The sequence below is a fragment of the Narcine bancroftii genome, chromosome 4 (genome assembly GCF_036971445.1).
Source record: "Narcine bancroftii isolate sNarBan1 chromosome 4, sNarBan1.hap1, whole genome shotgun sequence".
In the NCBI taxonomy this organism is placed as follows: domain Eukaryota; kingdom Metazoa; phylum Chordata; class Chondrichthyes; order Torpediniformes; family Narcinidae; genus Narcine; species Narcine bancroftii.
This window is the reverse complement of record NC_091472.1, coordinates 224,945,746-224,961,954: the sequence shown is the minus strand read 5'-3', so window position 1 is coordinate 224,961,954 and position 16,209 is coordinate 224,945,746. Positions and strand designations below refer to the sequence as shown.

The following is a 16,209-nucleotide window of genomic DNA, read 5'->3' as shown; positions in this document are numbered from 1 at the left end:
TCCTGTTTGCAGCCTATGCATCGGTGCCAGTACCTGTACAGTTGACCTGTCACCTGGTCTGACTGCAAGGCTGCAACTGTCAGGGAGATTCAGAAGAGCTTCCATGGGACCCCACACTCTTCCTGTGTTCTTGAAGCTTTGTTCCCAGCTGTGAATGATGGGGCCGACTCCAATTTTCTCTCAGCCCGGACACCTCTCCTGTCACCCTGGATAGAGGACACAGTTCTTCCCCTCGATAATAAGAACATTGAGGCAGACAAATGGGATCAGTGCAGATGTCCAAGGAAATCGGTGAGGACAGACTGGGATGAAGCACCACCATCTGTGCTGTGTGACCATGGCTCCATGACTGTACAGTGGACGGGTGAAGGATGTTCTTCTGGACAGGTGCCTTCATGGAGCAAGCTTGGCTGGTATCCTTCAAGTCCTTGAAGTCTGATGCAAGTTGATAATCAACCACATACAGCATGTTGTTCAAGTTTAATACCAATTGACTCTACATATATCATCAGAATTTCTCAGAACCACAGTGCACTCACAGCACATAGTAATCACACAGATGCTTAAAGATATTATTTTAAATAAATATGTATCAATATTTTGGTATAACTTACTTGGTTACAGAATATGCTATCAATCTCACAGCCTGCTGGAAGAAGTTATTTCCCAGCCTGGAGTTCTGATTTTGATGCTTCTGTACCACCTTCTTGACAGTAGTGGGCCAGAGATCCCATGTGCTGGAAAAGGTTCTCAATAATTCTTTGAGCTTTATCTAAGAAATGATCCCAGTAAATCTTATCAATAGAGGAAAGGGAGACCCCAGTGATCCTCTCAGCTGCTTTGATGTCCTCTGTATTGACTTCTGGTTCAATGGTTTGTAGCTACCATACCACACAATGATGCAGCCAGACAGGGCACTCTCAATTGTGTCCCTATAAAATGTTGTCAAAATGGGGGCTGGTATCCTTACCTCCTCATCCTCCTTAGGAAGTGTAGGGGGTGATGTATAGGTTGTCCTTCATATGCACACCAAGGAACGTTGTGCTCTCGACTCTCCATGGCATAACCATTGATGTGTAGAGTGGTCAATCTTCATCCTCCTGAAGTCCACATTCATCTCCTTTGTCTTGTCCATGCTGTCAACCTCCTTTCAGTAAGCTGATCATTGTGGCTGATGAGGCCATCTACTCTTGTAAGATTGGCATTCACTTGGTACAAAAGAATCAGAGGGATGTGCGCTCAGAGAGTGTGTGCATGCTTGAATGGACCTTGTCATTGAGTGTATAGTCCCTGTCCACTGTCACAGAAACAGTGCAACACCATTTTTGGTCATCACCTATGATTGTGTTGTGCTTAACATTTTCATTGCAGTAGATTTACTGCACATGTCCCTGGAATGTTGAATGCATAACTAATATCAGGGATGCTGCAGATTAATATAAATTGTATTCACTATTGCTAAATTATCTTTATATTTGTTTCAATCTAGACATATTCTGAAGAAGCTCCCAGTAAAAATGTTTCAGTAAACACACTTTATAAATTTCCATTTGGAGAGAGCGACAGAGATCAAAGAGGATCTTCAGATAACTCAATTTACAAGGTAATACTAAACCAGGTGAAGGTGGAGCCACACTTCATGAAGAGTTTACAGGTGGACCTCAGGTTTTTAAAATCATGAAAGGCAGAGATAAGGTCACAGTTTTGTGTTTTCCCTGAGGAGGGGAGTCTCATCGCTTTGGTTTAAAGAGAGAGGGGAATGATTTAAAAGGGACCCAAAAGGCAACTATTTCCTACAGAGAGGGGTAAGTATATGGAACAAGCCGTCAGAGGAAATGGGAGAGATGGATATAATTACAACATTTAAAGAACATTTGGAGGTCGCTGAAGAGATAGAAATTGTTCACAAGTGCATGTGGGCAAATGGGACGAGCTTGTCATGAGTTGGACTGATGCTGCTGTGACTCTAAGCTGCAGAGGAAGGGAGTCAATGATCCGTGCTTTCAAAGGTTCAGATGGCTGTGTGGTCATTTTGGACAGCTAATTTGCTTGTAGTTCCAGATTGATTGGAAACTTTGATTCTTTTGATGAAATTTAAATGATTGAACGGCTTGGTTGCCCAATCAAGTCCAGATACATGGAGTGGGGCGCATATAGCAAACCCCCTAAGGGACCTTCCTGACTCTCCAGGTGAATGGATTTTGGATATTCATGGCACAACTATAAATGGCCGGTATCTTCTAAAGTCTTATAGGGCTATACAATGTGGAAACGGGCAGGCCCTTTGGCCCAACTTTCCCACACAGACCACAATGTCCCACCTGCCCACATCCCTCTCAACCTGTCCTACCCATGAATCCATCCAAATGTTTCTGAAACATTGCAATCTTTCTCTATTCTAGCTTTAGGATTCCTTGAGGGATGAGTGAGCAGCCTGGTTCAAGCTGTGTGCAGTTCTGGTCTCCTTACTTGAAAAAGGATGTACTGGCTATGGAAGTGGTGCAGAGGAGGTTCACCAGTTGAACGCAGAGATGAGAGGCGAGATTGAACCACCTGGTGTACTTGTTGGAATTCAAAAGAATGAGAGGGGATCTTATAAAATTATGAAAGAGGTAGACAAAGTAGGGCAGGAAAATAGGTTCCACTGGTAGGTGAGACTAGAACTAGGACACAGAGCCTCAACATTCAGGGGAGTAGATTTAGGATGGAGACGAAGAGGAACTGCTTTTCCCAGAAAGTAGTGAATCTGTGGAATTCTCTGCCCAGTGAGGCAGTGGAGGCTGGCTCATTTAGATTTCAGATTTATTGTTAAGAATATCACATACAACCCTGAGATTCTTTTTCCTGCGAGTGAGGCAGAATTACCACTTATTGGCAGTGCAAAACAAAAACTGACTCAACATACATGTGTAGACAATAAAGAAATGTAAACAAACTGATTGTGAGTTCCTAATTGACTTTTGGTTGAGGAGTCTAATGGTGGAAGGGTAGCAATTCTTCCTGAACCTGGTGATATGAGTTTTTAAAAATATTTTATTTATAATTTTAAATCATATGACATTAGTTATAATATATCAATGAAAAACAATATATGATTTTTTTTAAACTTTATTTAAGATTTTATAACATGAATAACATATAGGATTACATTTAAAAAAATTAAGAATAAGATAATAACATTACAATACAGTATCAGTAATCTAAATAAACTATACCCTCCCAATAATTATTACACATTAATAACCCAACTCAAATTAGTCCAACCCCCCCTTTCCCCCCAAAATAAAGAGTGAAGAATTAATAAAGTTAATAATATATGTGAGAAAAAAAACCACTTACAAAAAAAACAAAAACATAACCGATTAAAATACTAACAAAAAGAAAAGTAATTAATACTAAGATATCAGAATTAAAAAACATATTTAAATCAAACTTAAATGCATATATTTAACAAACGGAGTTAAGATGAAACATAAGATGAAACTCAAATTTAATATAAAAAATTAGTAAAGTTAGTAACATTATCTATCAATAATTCTCAAACAATAATCAATTCTTAAAAAAAAATTGTAGCATGAAAAAAAGATGAAAAAAAAACTTTCTCTATAGAGATAAACCTTCACCAAATATCAACTAACTTCACATCTATCATCATATTAGTCACATAAACCACCATCTTAAAACAAAATTCAAACCTCATTAAGCATTGTACAATTCAATTTTAGTACTCTTCCACCATTTTTCCCTTTTACTCTTGAATAGTTATCCAATAAAAGCTCCAATACCACATTTAAATATCCCCAATCATTACGTTAAAATTCAGATATCCAAATAATAAAAACACATCTACAACGAAATCTATATCTTCAACAAATGGAGCATAAACCACAAACAAAATTCAAGCCTCATTAAGAATTGTATAATTCAATTTATAACTTTCACCGTTATTCCCTTCGTTCTATAACTAAAATAGCAAAATAATATACACCAGAATTACCACTCCTTTCACCTTAAAGTTAAAGAAAAAATATTTTAAAAAACTTATCCATCCCATTCACATTTAAATTTCAGATATTCCTTATCTACTGAATAAACTTTACAAAAAAACCACATCAATTTTTAGTTTTTTAAACAATCAAATACTTTCTTATGCTTTTTTTTTATTAAACAAAAAAAAAACCCTTCACTCTTTAATCTAATAATACAAAAAAAAGGAAAAAAAACGGGTAGGAGGTTAAAAATACCCCCTTCTGTCTAAACCACGCAATGCGGTAACTCCCAAAAAAAAATGGGTGTGAGATAACTCACACGTAGCAGCTGACTTTCAGGAAATAGTGCCTATCCAGTTCTCTCCCCCAACTCTCACTTCATCTTAAACTAACATCATCATTATTTAATATCCCTTTTTTTAAAAAAAACATTAGAAAAAAAAGGACAACTCTTCTTTGAATCAGCTCCAACTGCTGAGTCACCATTACAACCATTCCTTCTTGGAGCACGGCTCTTTTCTTCCATCTCTTGTCTCCTTAGAGATTGCGGCGGACTGTCTCTGTTGAAACTGAGTAATTGGCAGCTCTTGAGCAAATGCTATAGCTTCCTTTGGAGAATCAAAGAACTTTGGTTGGTAACCATCTTGAAAAACCTTCAAAACAGCTGGATATCTAAAGGTTGCCTTGTAACCTTTCTTCCACAACAACTCTTTAGCAGGATTGAATTCCTGTCGTTGGAACATAACTTCTTAACTCAAATCCGCATAGAAGAAAACTCGATTATTTTGAATCATCAAGGGTGATTTTCTCTGTTGTCCATTTCTAATAGCCACTCGTAAAATTATTTCTCTGTCGTAATAATTCAAGTAACGAACCAAAACAGGTCTTGGACTTTGACCTGAAATAGGTATTCTACGCAAGGCTCTGTGAGCACGTTCCAGTATTATACCTTCCGGAAAATGTTCTTGACCCAGCACCTGCGGAATCCATTCAGTAAAAAATTTTCTCGGGTCTGGTCCCTCCATACCTTCCGGCAAACCAATAATCTTTATATTGTTCCGTCTGGATTGGTTTACCAAATAATCAATCTTTTTCACCAAATTTTTATTTTGAGTTTGTAAGTCTTCGACCATTTTGGTCACATCAAAAACTTGATCCCGTATTTCGTCTATATCTTCTTCACACGAATTAAATTTATCTCTCACTTCAAGCTTAAAAGCTCCAAACTCAGCCATCTGTTGAGAATGTATTTTCACCAGAGTATTAAACCTAGTACCAAGTTCAGTCATAATCTTGGATAATCCCTGCATTGTATAAAATAATTTAGATTCAAGATTCACAAAAATCTTTTCAATTGGAAGAGATTTTGGCTCAACAGATTCCTGCTTCTTCTGCATAACCAAAGGATCTTCTGTTCCTTCCTTCATTCTGGTTGCCTTCCTTGTAGTATGACTGCATGTGGAAACCCCAGCCACAGCCTCTCCAGCAATAACTGGAGGACGCTGGCCGGGGTTTTCCCCAGTCCATAATGTATTAAGTTCTCCCAGAAAATCAAGTTGTATAGGTTCTTTTATCTCAAGAGATGCAGTTTGCAGCGCCACCTCTACAGTTGACAAATGCCTTTGAGTAACTCTTTGTTCTAAAGGCTGTTTGGCGCCCTCTTTAGGGGGCTCTACCGATGTAACATAGAGTTCTACATCCGAACACTGTACCTCTCTCCTGGAATCCATTTCACGCTGAGTCTTTCCTGTAGGTAGGCTCCAAAACTTGAACTTTTGGAAAATGTAGTTTTTTGATGATCTGTTGTCATTTTTTTTTTGCTCTTTTCCACCAATTGTACCATCATAAGTTAAATTAACAGCACTGAAGTTATCTAAACTTTTAAAGAATTTTAACGGGCATTTCTAGACAAAACAATAAGATAGAGTCAGGAGAGGACTGGAAGGCACGTCTGATCCTTACGCCATCTTGTCACGCCCTCAAAAACATTATATGATTAAATAAACCTCATCCACCCCACTAACACCCTCCCTCCTCCCCTACCCACCTAAAAAGAAAGAAAGAAGATCATTACTAAAAGCAATCATAATTAGTGATATGAATCTTGTGGTACCTGTACCTCTTTCCTGATGGCAGCAGCGAGAACAGAGTGTGTATTGGGTGGTGTGGATCTGACAGCAGCATTCCCTGAAGATGCTGGGGAGGGTATTGCCTGTGATGTCCTGAGCAGTGTCCATTACCTTTTTCAGGGCTTTACGCTCAGGGAATATTAGTGTCTCTATACAAGACCATTATGCATCTGGTCAGCACACTTTCCACCACATATCTGTAGATATTTTCTAGGGTTTCCAATGTCATACCAAATCTCTGCAAACATCTGAGGAAATAGAGGTGCTGACGTGCTTTCTTCATGATGCTATTAGAGTGATGGGTCCAGGAAAGATCCTCTGAGATAATCACTCCCAAGAAGTTGAATTTGTTCACCCTCTCCACCTCTGATCTCGAAGGATCACTGGATCGTACACCTCTGGTGAGTGATTGTATTTTGCACAGTAGGGAATTAAAGGTTATGAGGGGAAAGTCAGGTAGGTAGATGGAGCTGACTCTACAGCCAGATCAGCTGTTAAATGGTGGAAGAGGCTAGACATGCCAGATGGCTGACTCCTACCCCTATTCCTTATACACTGCAATATTTGTAAAATGATGTGAAGAGTAGTGATGAGAGGGGAGTGTAGCTTGGGGCTCGGGGAAACCTCCAAGTGTCAACACTGGAGTCAGTGGAAATACATTTCAGAACATAAAAAAACAATTTACATAAACACCACTGGCGGGGGAAAAAAGCTTTTTCATGACAGAAAAAAACCTGAGCAGCTCAAATAATTGTAACGGAGCGAAGCAGCTATTATTTTCAGGTGCATACAAAGAAAGTTCATGTTAGACAACGTACAATAAGAGAGAAAGATTTAACATCTTTGGTTGAAGATCCTTAGAACTTCGACCTGAAACGTTAATAGTTTATCTTCCTGCAGATGCCATCTGACCTTTTAGATTTCTCCAGTATAGTTTCTGTTTGTATTTCCCTTATTCTGTTTTTCCAACAACAACATTGAGCATCTTGCTGTGATTTATGAAGCTGCCCTCTGTGTGTGTCTGGTGATGCCTGTGTAATGACACCATCACTGGCAAGTTTACTCTGACCCAACTGCCCACTGAACACATTTTAGCTTTGTCCTCCTGAAGTTCAAGCTTCACTCACTGTCCTCACAGCAACAGGTGAAGAAGATCAAATCACTTGACCTGGGAGTTCCATGCGTTTGACAGCATTGAGCAAATTTGTATCGTTCAGCTGGGATTAACCTGTGAAAAGTAGATCAAGATATTGAGAGTGATTTATCTGACTCCAGTGTCGATAAGTGTGAAGGTCCACCCTCATCCCCCCCCCCCCTCTATTGACGTTGTCTGAAGAGGGTGTACAAAATCATTCAGGACCCCTTCCACCCTGCACCCAGCATCTTTCAGCTGCTTCTCTTAAAGAAGAGTTACAGGATTATCAGAAACAGCACCAACTGGCTGAGGAACAGCTTCTTCTCACGGGCAGTGAGACTGCAGATCAACCAAAGGAACTGCTCACACTATCCATCTGAACCTCTCATGTACAAAACAATATTTATTTATTTTTCTAGATAAAATACTTGTCCTGCATATGTATTGTTTGTCTATATGTGTGGTATGTCTGGTTGTGTGTCTGCATGTTTTGCAGAGGACCGGAGTGTATTGGTTTGTTGGGTTGTACATGTCACATCAGATTACAGTAAACGTGACATGATACACAGGTTACCATGTTCAACATATGTGCTTGGTGTTGCATTTGTGGAAGATTTGAGGGCTTTTTGATATCACAGTTGATTAAAATGAATCTAGTCTCTGGCTACAGTACAGCAAGCAATTTTATCAAAAAAAGGTACACAGTATTGAGAAAGACAGTAACAAATAATTATCATTCAATGCAGAAAGATGACAAACAGCACCAGCGTGAGGTTTACACTGCAGACATGGCCTTGTTAGCGAGCAGCATAAAACAAGATCAGAACCCAGATCCATCTGCACAACATTGGGTAATCAAAAATCAGTTATGTAATCCTTCAAAGGTTGATAAGAAAGAAAATTTCTATTTCAGAGATGTGTGGGAAAATATCTGGGATTTCAATTACCCAAATGCAAACATGGAAAAAAAATGGTGGAAAATGTCACAGAATATCTCAAAAACACCTTTGATAGAGGAAACAAATGTTTGTTCTGGTTCATAGAACCACCAGAGTTTGTTTTAGTGAGAGAACTGGTTTTCAGGTGGAGTTTGTTTTAATGGGAGATCTGGTTCACATGTAAAGTTTGTTTCAATGGGAGATCTGGTTTATAGGCGCAGTTTGTTTCAACGGGAGATCTGGTTCTCAGGTGGAGTTTTGTTTCAATGGGAGAGCTGGTTCACTGGCAGAGTTTGTGGCGATGGGAAATCTGGCTCACAGGTGGAGTTTGTTGCGATGGGAGATCTGGTTCTCAGGTGGAGTTTGCTGCAATGGGAGATCTGGTTCACAGGTGGAGTTTGTTGCGATGGGAGATCTGGTTCTCAGGTGGAGTTTGCTGCAATGGGAGATCTGGTTCACAGGCGGAGTTTGCTGTGATAGGAGATCTGGTTCACAGGTGGAGTTTGTTGCGATGGGAGATCTGGTTCACAGGCAGTTTGTTGCAATGGGAGAATAGTTGCCCAAAAGTGTTTGTAACAAGGTCTGTCTTGGGAATGGAGTAATTTGATCAACATCAGTGGGAGGAAAAGAATGGTCGACAGTTTGCGCTGCAACCCTTCATCAAAATAGAAAAGGCAGAGATAGAAATAAGTTAAAGGATCACAGGGTATGTGGAGCAGGGGTGTGATCCCCCACCACCAGATATGTCTACCCCTTTCCACCTTCCACAGCAATCATTCACTCCCTTACTCCCTATGAAGCGGCGATTTGCATGCACCCCCCTATAACCTCATCAACTGCACTTGTGAGACCAAGCACAGATTTGGAGACCATTTTGCACTGCATCTGTGCAAAGGTTGTTCTGAATTCCCGATTGCATATCATGCATCTCCCTTTCCTATGCCACACTGACCTGTCTTCTGCTGCCAGAAGATGGTCCTCTCTCAATTAGAAGAACAACACCTCATTTCCCAGGTTCCCTCTCTTTTCTCCCAGCCCTGGACTGTTGAACTAGGGAGGAGTAAAGGATGAAAGATAGAGGCAGATGCCAGACATGTCAGGGTTGTGGGGGAAGGGGAAGGAAGAGGGAGAAGGAGGGGGTGAAAGGGATCAGGAGGAATATGTGTCTTCTCACATTGAGTGGAGTGATAGGAAGAGGAGGTGACAATAGTGGTGTAATGAGTTAGAATCTCCTTGATGTCCCTGTCTAACCCCACTTGTCCTGCCTGCATTATACTGGCAATCTCCCCCCCCCCCCCCCCCTTTCTCTACACTCCCCAACCCTGCCCCAGTGCACTTTAAGTCTTGACAAAAGATTCTGGCCTCAAACATCGACTGTTCTTTTTCTCCCACTGATTCTGTTCGACCTAGTGAATTCCTCCAGCAGGTTGTGTTTTTGTGGGTGTTGTGATTTTGGGGGGAAAGCAATCCAGCATGCAAAGGAATATCTTGTTGTTTTTTTAAAATCTTTCCACTCAGATGCACGCTGGAGGTCATCTTGGTGCGTTTACCTCCAAAATCCAACTTTCAACAGCAGCACCCATCTCATCAGACAGTGACACTGATCATGACGAAATCAGCCAAAACTCCTGGCCTTCCTCATCTTTTCTGGTAATGACTGAATGTTATTTCACCCTCAATAATGGGAAAATGGTGAAGGGGAGCAAATCTCTGGGCATTTAAGCGAAAAGAGGAAAAGAAATAGAGCAGTAATTGGTGGGGACACATTATCCTTTTACAGGCTGGGAGGATTCATGACAAGCAAGGAGGCAATGAATTACAAATAGAGGTGCACCAAGGTTACACTCCATGACCCTTGCAACAAAGGGAGCCTTCCAATTATTTGCTGCAGTGACATCAAACATTTGCATTTCATACATTCAACCTCGCATGGCCCCTTGCAATCCAACATTTTGTGGCCTTGGTCACAATAATAACAATTTACTTTTTTATTCTTCCTCCAAGAATGAAAAGGTAAATTGTGAATGTGATCAGCTCACATTTTCCCCACCTGCATTCCATCTGCCAGATTCTTGCCCATTCACTTAACATTTTGCAGCCACTTTGTGGGCTCCTTATAGACGACACGTTCCTTATTCTAATATATCCTAACTTCAAAGTGTCTTCTTCCAAGAGCAAGAGCTACGATATTCCAAATTTCGATCTCTTTAATCCAATAAATAAAATTCTGTGGCTGTTTCTTTATGTAGTTTTAAATCCTTGATAAAACAGATGCATTTTAATTGCTTTCTATTAAGACTTTCATAACAATGAACAATAAAGTATTTACTGTATAATAGAGAAATAAAATGTATATAAAGAAGCTCAAACTTTAAAGAGAGACACAGAAAAGGTATTTAAGGAAATGCAAAAACCTTTAAAGAGACAAAAAAATTCAAAGAAAAATTTCTCGTTCTCACACTTCCGCTACATGTTATCGAATAATGAGCAAGTCTTTCTTCTTCTTTCTTTGGCTTGGCTTCGCGGACGAAGATTTATGGAGGGGTAATGTCCACGTCAGCTGCAGGCTTGTTTGTGGCTGACAAGTCTGATGCGGGACAGGCAGACACGGTTGCAGCGGTTGCAAGGGAAAATTGGTGGGTTGGGGTTGGGTGTTGGGTTTTTCCTCCTTTGTCTTTTGTCAATGAGGTGGGCTCTGCGGTCTTCTTCAAAGGAGGTTGCTGCCCGCCGAACTGTGAGGCGCCAAGATGCACGGTTTGAGGCGATATCAGCCCACTGGCGGTGGTCAATGTGGTCAGGTCAGTGTGGGCGGATATGACAACATAATCACTATGGTAACACTATAAACAATACTTTCTTAAAGAGATAGGCCCCTAATGATTATAATAGACATTAATAGCTAATATATAATTACTATTATACAAGTAAATATAGTAAATATAAGATCAGAAATCAAAACTTACAGCTTTTTGTAAAAGACAGAGTTTAGTAATCGGTCAATTTAAGTAACCTGTCTTGGTTTTAATTCGCTCTTGCCGAACAAAACCTTTCTTGTCTGGAACTATATCCATGATTTTCCCCAGCAACCAAGAATTTCTTGGTGAAGAATCGTCCATGATAATTACAATATCTCCACATACAAAATTGTGTTTAACTTTAGACCATTCCTGTCATTTTTGTAAAACAAAAGATATTCTTTAATCAATCTTTTCCAAAATGAATATACAAATGGGGGTTCATCAGGTGAAACTCTGTCCTGCGGCAAGTTGTCCAGGTTTAGCATTTGCACACTGACAATTAACACATTTTGATATAATTCTTTTGATCAATGTTGAAGCACCAAGTATCCAATATTTCTGGCGTGATTCTGATAATATGTGATTACAACCACCAGGACCTGTTTTCTCATGTATATGTCAAACAATGAATTCAGAAATATGAAATTCCTTAGCTAATAGAATTGGATGTTTCACTTCTAGTATTATTGCCTTTTCCAATCTTCCTTCTACTCTCAATACATCATTTACTAGATAGGATTTAGCTTCTAAAGACAACTTGCTTTTTAACATTCAGATTCTTCTTCAATTTTGATATCTCCTTATCAAATGCCTTCTTCTGTCAAAAACAAATTATCTCCAGTTCAGCATTCACCAAATCGTCAACTGTTAGGTAACTGCTCTTTCAAGACTTCAGATTCTTTTTCTTGATATGGTTTAAAAGCATAGTTTTTAACCTGAGAATCCATGCTACATCCTCTTTCAAATGAAACCATGAAGAGTGATAGCAAATTAATTGAGTGATTGGACCATTTTCATTAGATATTTGAATAGTATTTACATTGGATTTCAAAATCCTCAATTGAAATTTCTTTTAACTTTTGGATTTTGTGGCCATTCTTCTTGAGATCATGAAAGAAATTGAGGACCAGACACCCATGTGTTTTTTCTTTTCAGAAAAGATTGAACTTTTGATCCTTGTGAAGCCATATCAGGTGGATTATCCACCGTTGTAACATATCTACATTAATTAGCATGCAAAACTTTTTTGATTTCATTAACTCTATTAGTCACAAAGGTACAAAACCTTGTGGTTTTGTTATTAATGTATTTAAGCACTGATATACTCAGTCCAAAACATAGAGTCTGCTAACTCCATCTGTAATTCTCTTCTTAACATAGTATTACTTTCAATGTGATGTTCAAAAGATTTCATGAATGTCAGATATTGGAATAGATCTCCATTAAAAGCTGGAATTTCCTTCTTAGGTAACATAGCAGAGATTTCATTTTGTTTTGCTATGAGTGATATATTGTCTTGTCCACCATGGCTTGTGACTGGTTGTCTTGAGGGAAATGGAGAAAACTGATCTTGAACTGGTGCCATGTAGAACCTTGACTTGTAAGTAATGGCATTGGAGATCCTTGACTTGTAGCTGGTTCTCCAGCTACATGAAGAGACATCAGTGGTTTGAGTATGATCAACTCACATGGTTGAACTTTTTTGAAATACTCCCCTTTCAGGAAGATCCTTATATTGTGCACTCTGGAGAGATTGAATGTCGCTAGTTCTTTTAAAGGAGTTGGTCATTGTCACTTGAGCACTAGCAGCGCCACCCAAGGCTCTTTGATTGACTATAATTGTTTCTTGTGGCTGTGTTACCCATGGCTCTGCTGGAAGGTTAGGTGCGAGCCCTTTGGGTATGTCATTTTGAGTGACAAATCTTGCAGAATCCTAAGTTAATGCTTTCACTTTGGCCATATTCATAATACGTTGTTCCTCAAGCTCTTGTCTTTTCTTTTCTCTATTCAATAATCTATTTTGTTCTTCTTGTTGTTTCTTAATTTCAGCTTCTTGACTCAGTTGCTGATTCCTGATTTGAACTCTCCTTATCCTCTAAAGCACATCTTTTCTCCAACCACTCACATTGTGTACAGATAGTAGCCAAGTCTGCTTGCACCTTAGCATGTATAGCTGATATACTTGAAGTACGCATCGCTTGACTTGCTCTAGATGCCTTTGAAGATCTTCCTGTGGTCATAACCTTGGAAATATATCACCAGGATTCACATCTGAACTTTCAGATGCCGCTGATTGAGTCTCTATCTTCAGCATTTCGCTCAGTACAGCACCAGTGGGAATTTGCAATGTACATTCATCTGTTCCAGTTCCACTAACCATTAAGCCAGTTAATGAGGCCTGCAGTGCCTTGACGGAGTCTTCTTCTTGGCAGTTGAAACCATTTCTTCTTTGGCTACTGGCTCCAACCTCCTGCCAAGTGTTGTTGGTCTACTTTATGACTCAACTCACAACCAAATAGTTCTTTGAGAGGAGCTGTTTGCTCAAGTTCTTTAGCCCAATGAGACTTCTTCTTATATATCTTAGTTCTTCACACTGCACCTTTGCTTCTCCTGGTTCTTGCAAACTGTAAACAAATTTGTATCTTACATGGTCCCTTTAAAAGAGTTGCTGCTTGGCTGAATTGTCTTTGTCTAGCTGCACAAATCTTTCTTATCTGTACTTACTGTTTGTAAGAACACATTCTGAGCTTCCTGCCAATTCTGCTGCCAAAATTCTGGCTTATCTTTACAAGGTCGCAGTGTCTGGCCAGACCTTGGCTCAATTTCAAACTGCACAATTCACAGACAGGTTTCATGGTTTCTGGAATATTCTATTATTGCAGCTTAGCTACCTCTTGCCTCTTGCTTTAAATTAAGTTGTTAATTCTTTTAGACAAATTTTACTGCCTTTCTTCCAAATTTCACAACTAAATTTTTCTTTTATTTGGAAATCTTATTTATTAATCATAATGCATATATTGAAACATACAATTAATGAATAAAACATAAACAATTCAAAAATACATACATGATATTTTCAATAAAGTAACCCCCACCCACCTACCCAACCCCACCCTCACTAACCTACCCCAAAGAAAAAAAGAGAAAGAAAGATCAACCATAACAACAAAATTCATCAGTTACTTACCATGGATTAAAGAAACACCAGGGATTCAAAAACTCAAACCCATATAATCCAAATAAGAGCTCCAAGTTTTACGATTTAAAAAAGTTATTATCATGCAAATTATATGTTATCTTCTTCAATGGAATACAAGACCTCAACTCCATATGCCATCTCTGAATACTTAAATCAGTCTAATTTTTCCAAGTAATTGCCAATCTCAAAAATGCAATTTGAAATCTATTTAATCTTAATTCTAAACTCAAACTCTTAATATTACCTAACAAAAATACTAAAGGATCTAATGAAAATTTCATTTTCAAAATAACTTCTGGATAATCCTTAAGTCTATTTCAAAAAGGTTTTACTGTTTCACATGAGCAAGTAGAGTGTAAAAAAGAACTTACATCCATATAGCACCTAAAACATAAATCCGAAGAAATAAATGTGTATCTCCTTAATTTTCCCAGAGTTAAATATAATTGATGAATAAAATTATAATAAATTAATTGATACTTTATATTTACAATTTTAGTCATACTATTCCTACATAAATTCATCCAATCATCCTGAGAAATAAGTATATCTAAATCTTTCTCCCATTACAGTCTAGATTTATGTAACTCCAACTTAAGCAAAATATTCTGTAGTAAAGCATACATCTTGGATATAAATCGCTTCTTACCACCCTCAGTAAGTAAATTTTAAAACTTAGATGATCTAGCTAACTGTAAAGTATGTCCAAAATTATCCAAAAATAAAGGTTTAATTTGATAATAAGAAAAAAGAGTATATGAAGAGTATATGAACAAATTTAATACCCTTTTGATCCCATAACTTCAAAAGCTGATTATTAAGTGTGAAGGTGAAAAGCTTATTTTGATACAAAGGAGTTTTACTTGAAATCTTACCTTGAGTACCTATAACTTCATTTTTTATACCATTAATGTCTCAATAACTTGGGATTCCTTCTATAAATAAACTCACCAATTTGAGATAATTCAATATTAGCCCATATCAAAGGTCTGTCCATTTCAAACATCCTATTAATAAATTTCAATTGTGCTGCATCATAATAATCTTGAGAATTAGGGAGATGCAAACCTCCTAATTCATATTTCCAAGTTAACTTTTGTAAAGATACGCTTACCATTTTATCCTTGCATAGAAATTTCCTCACCAAAGCATTTAAAACCTTTAAAAAAAATGTGAGGAATCTTGCAGGGAATAGATTGAAATAAATACTGAATTTGAGGAAAAATATTCATTTTAATACAATTAACTCTTCCTATTAATGTGATTGGTAAATCTTTCCATCAATTCAACAATAACGGCAAATAATTTAATTCATATAAATGACTATAATTAGTATCTACCTTAACACCTAAGTACTTAATCTGATCTGACCATTTGAATTTTACAATATGCCTACAAGAAGAATAATCCATTTCAGCTAATGACATAATGTCACTCTTTTCCCAATTGATTTCATAACCTTATATTTCACCAAACTGTTCCAATCTGTTATGTAAACACTTCAAAGAATTCTGAGGTTCTGTTAAATATATCAAAACATCATCTGCAAACAAATTAATTTTAAATGAATCAGATTTCACCTTAATACGTTTAATATTACTATCTTGCCTAATCATCTGAATCAAAGGTTCAATATCTAATGCAAATAGAGCTGGTGGAAAAGGACACCCTTGTCTAGTCGATCTAGTCAATATTAAAGGTAAAGATAACTGTCCATTTGTCACAACTCTAGCAGTGGGACTTCTATATAAAGCCTTAATCCAACCAATAAAAATTGGGCCAAATTTAAATTTCTCTAAAACTTAAAATAAAAAACTCCACTCTATTCTATCAAAGGCATCCAACAAAATAACCATTGGGAGGTTGGATCCCTCCTGAGAAGTGTTATTCAAAGAAATCAACTTACAATATTATCTGCCAAATTATGATTTTTAATAAAACCCACCTCATCTAAATGGATTAAATCTGGTAAATATTTAGCCAATCTATTAGCTAGAACCTTCATTACACTTTATAATCAA

The 16,209-nt window shown here is 37.9% G+C and overlaps 1 protein-coding gene across 18 annotated transcripts in view; it reads left to right on the top strand.

Annotated features, from left to right (window-relative positions):
- Positions 1-16,209, top strand: part of LOC138761643 (cation channel sperm-associated targeting subunit tau-like) — a 189,483-nt gene that overhangs the window by 106,298 nt on the left and 66,976 nt on the right. For 14 of the 18 annotated variants that reach the window (XM_069934105.1, XM_069934110.1, XM_069934102.1 and 11 more), the window contains 3 exons: positions 1,490-1,603; positions 8,000-8,104; positions 9,710-9,841. In XM_069934105.1, the coding sequence (XP_069790206.1) occupies positions 1,490-1,603; positions 8,000-8,104; positions 9,710-9,841 (351 nt within the window). The remainder of the gene's footprint in view (positions 1-1,489; positions 1,604-7,999; positions 8,105-9,709; positions 9,842-16,209) is intronic. The other 4 variants (XM_069934113.1, XM_069934107.1, XM_069934106.1 and 1 more) reach the window with 2 other exon arrangements.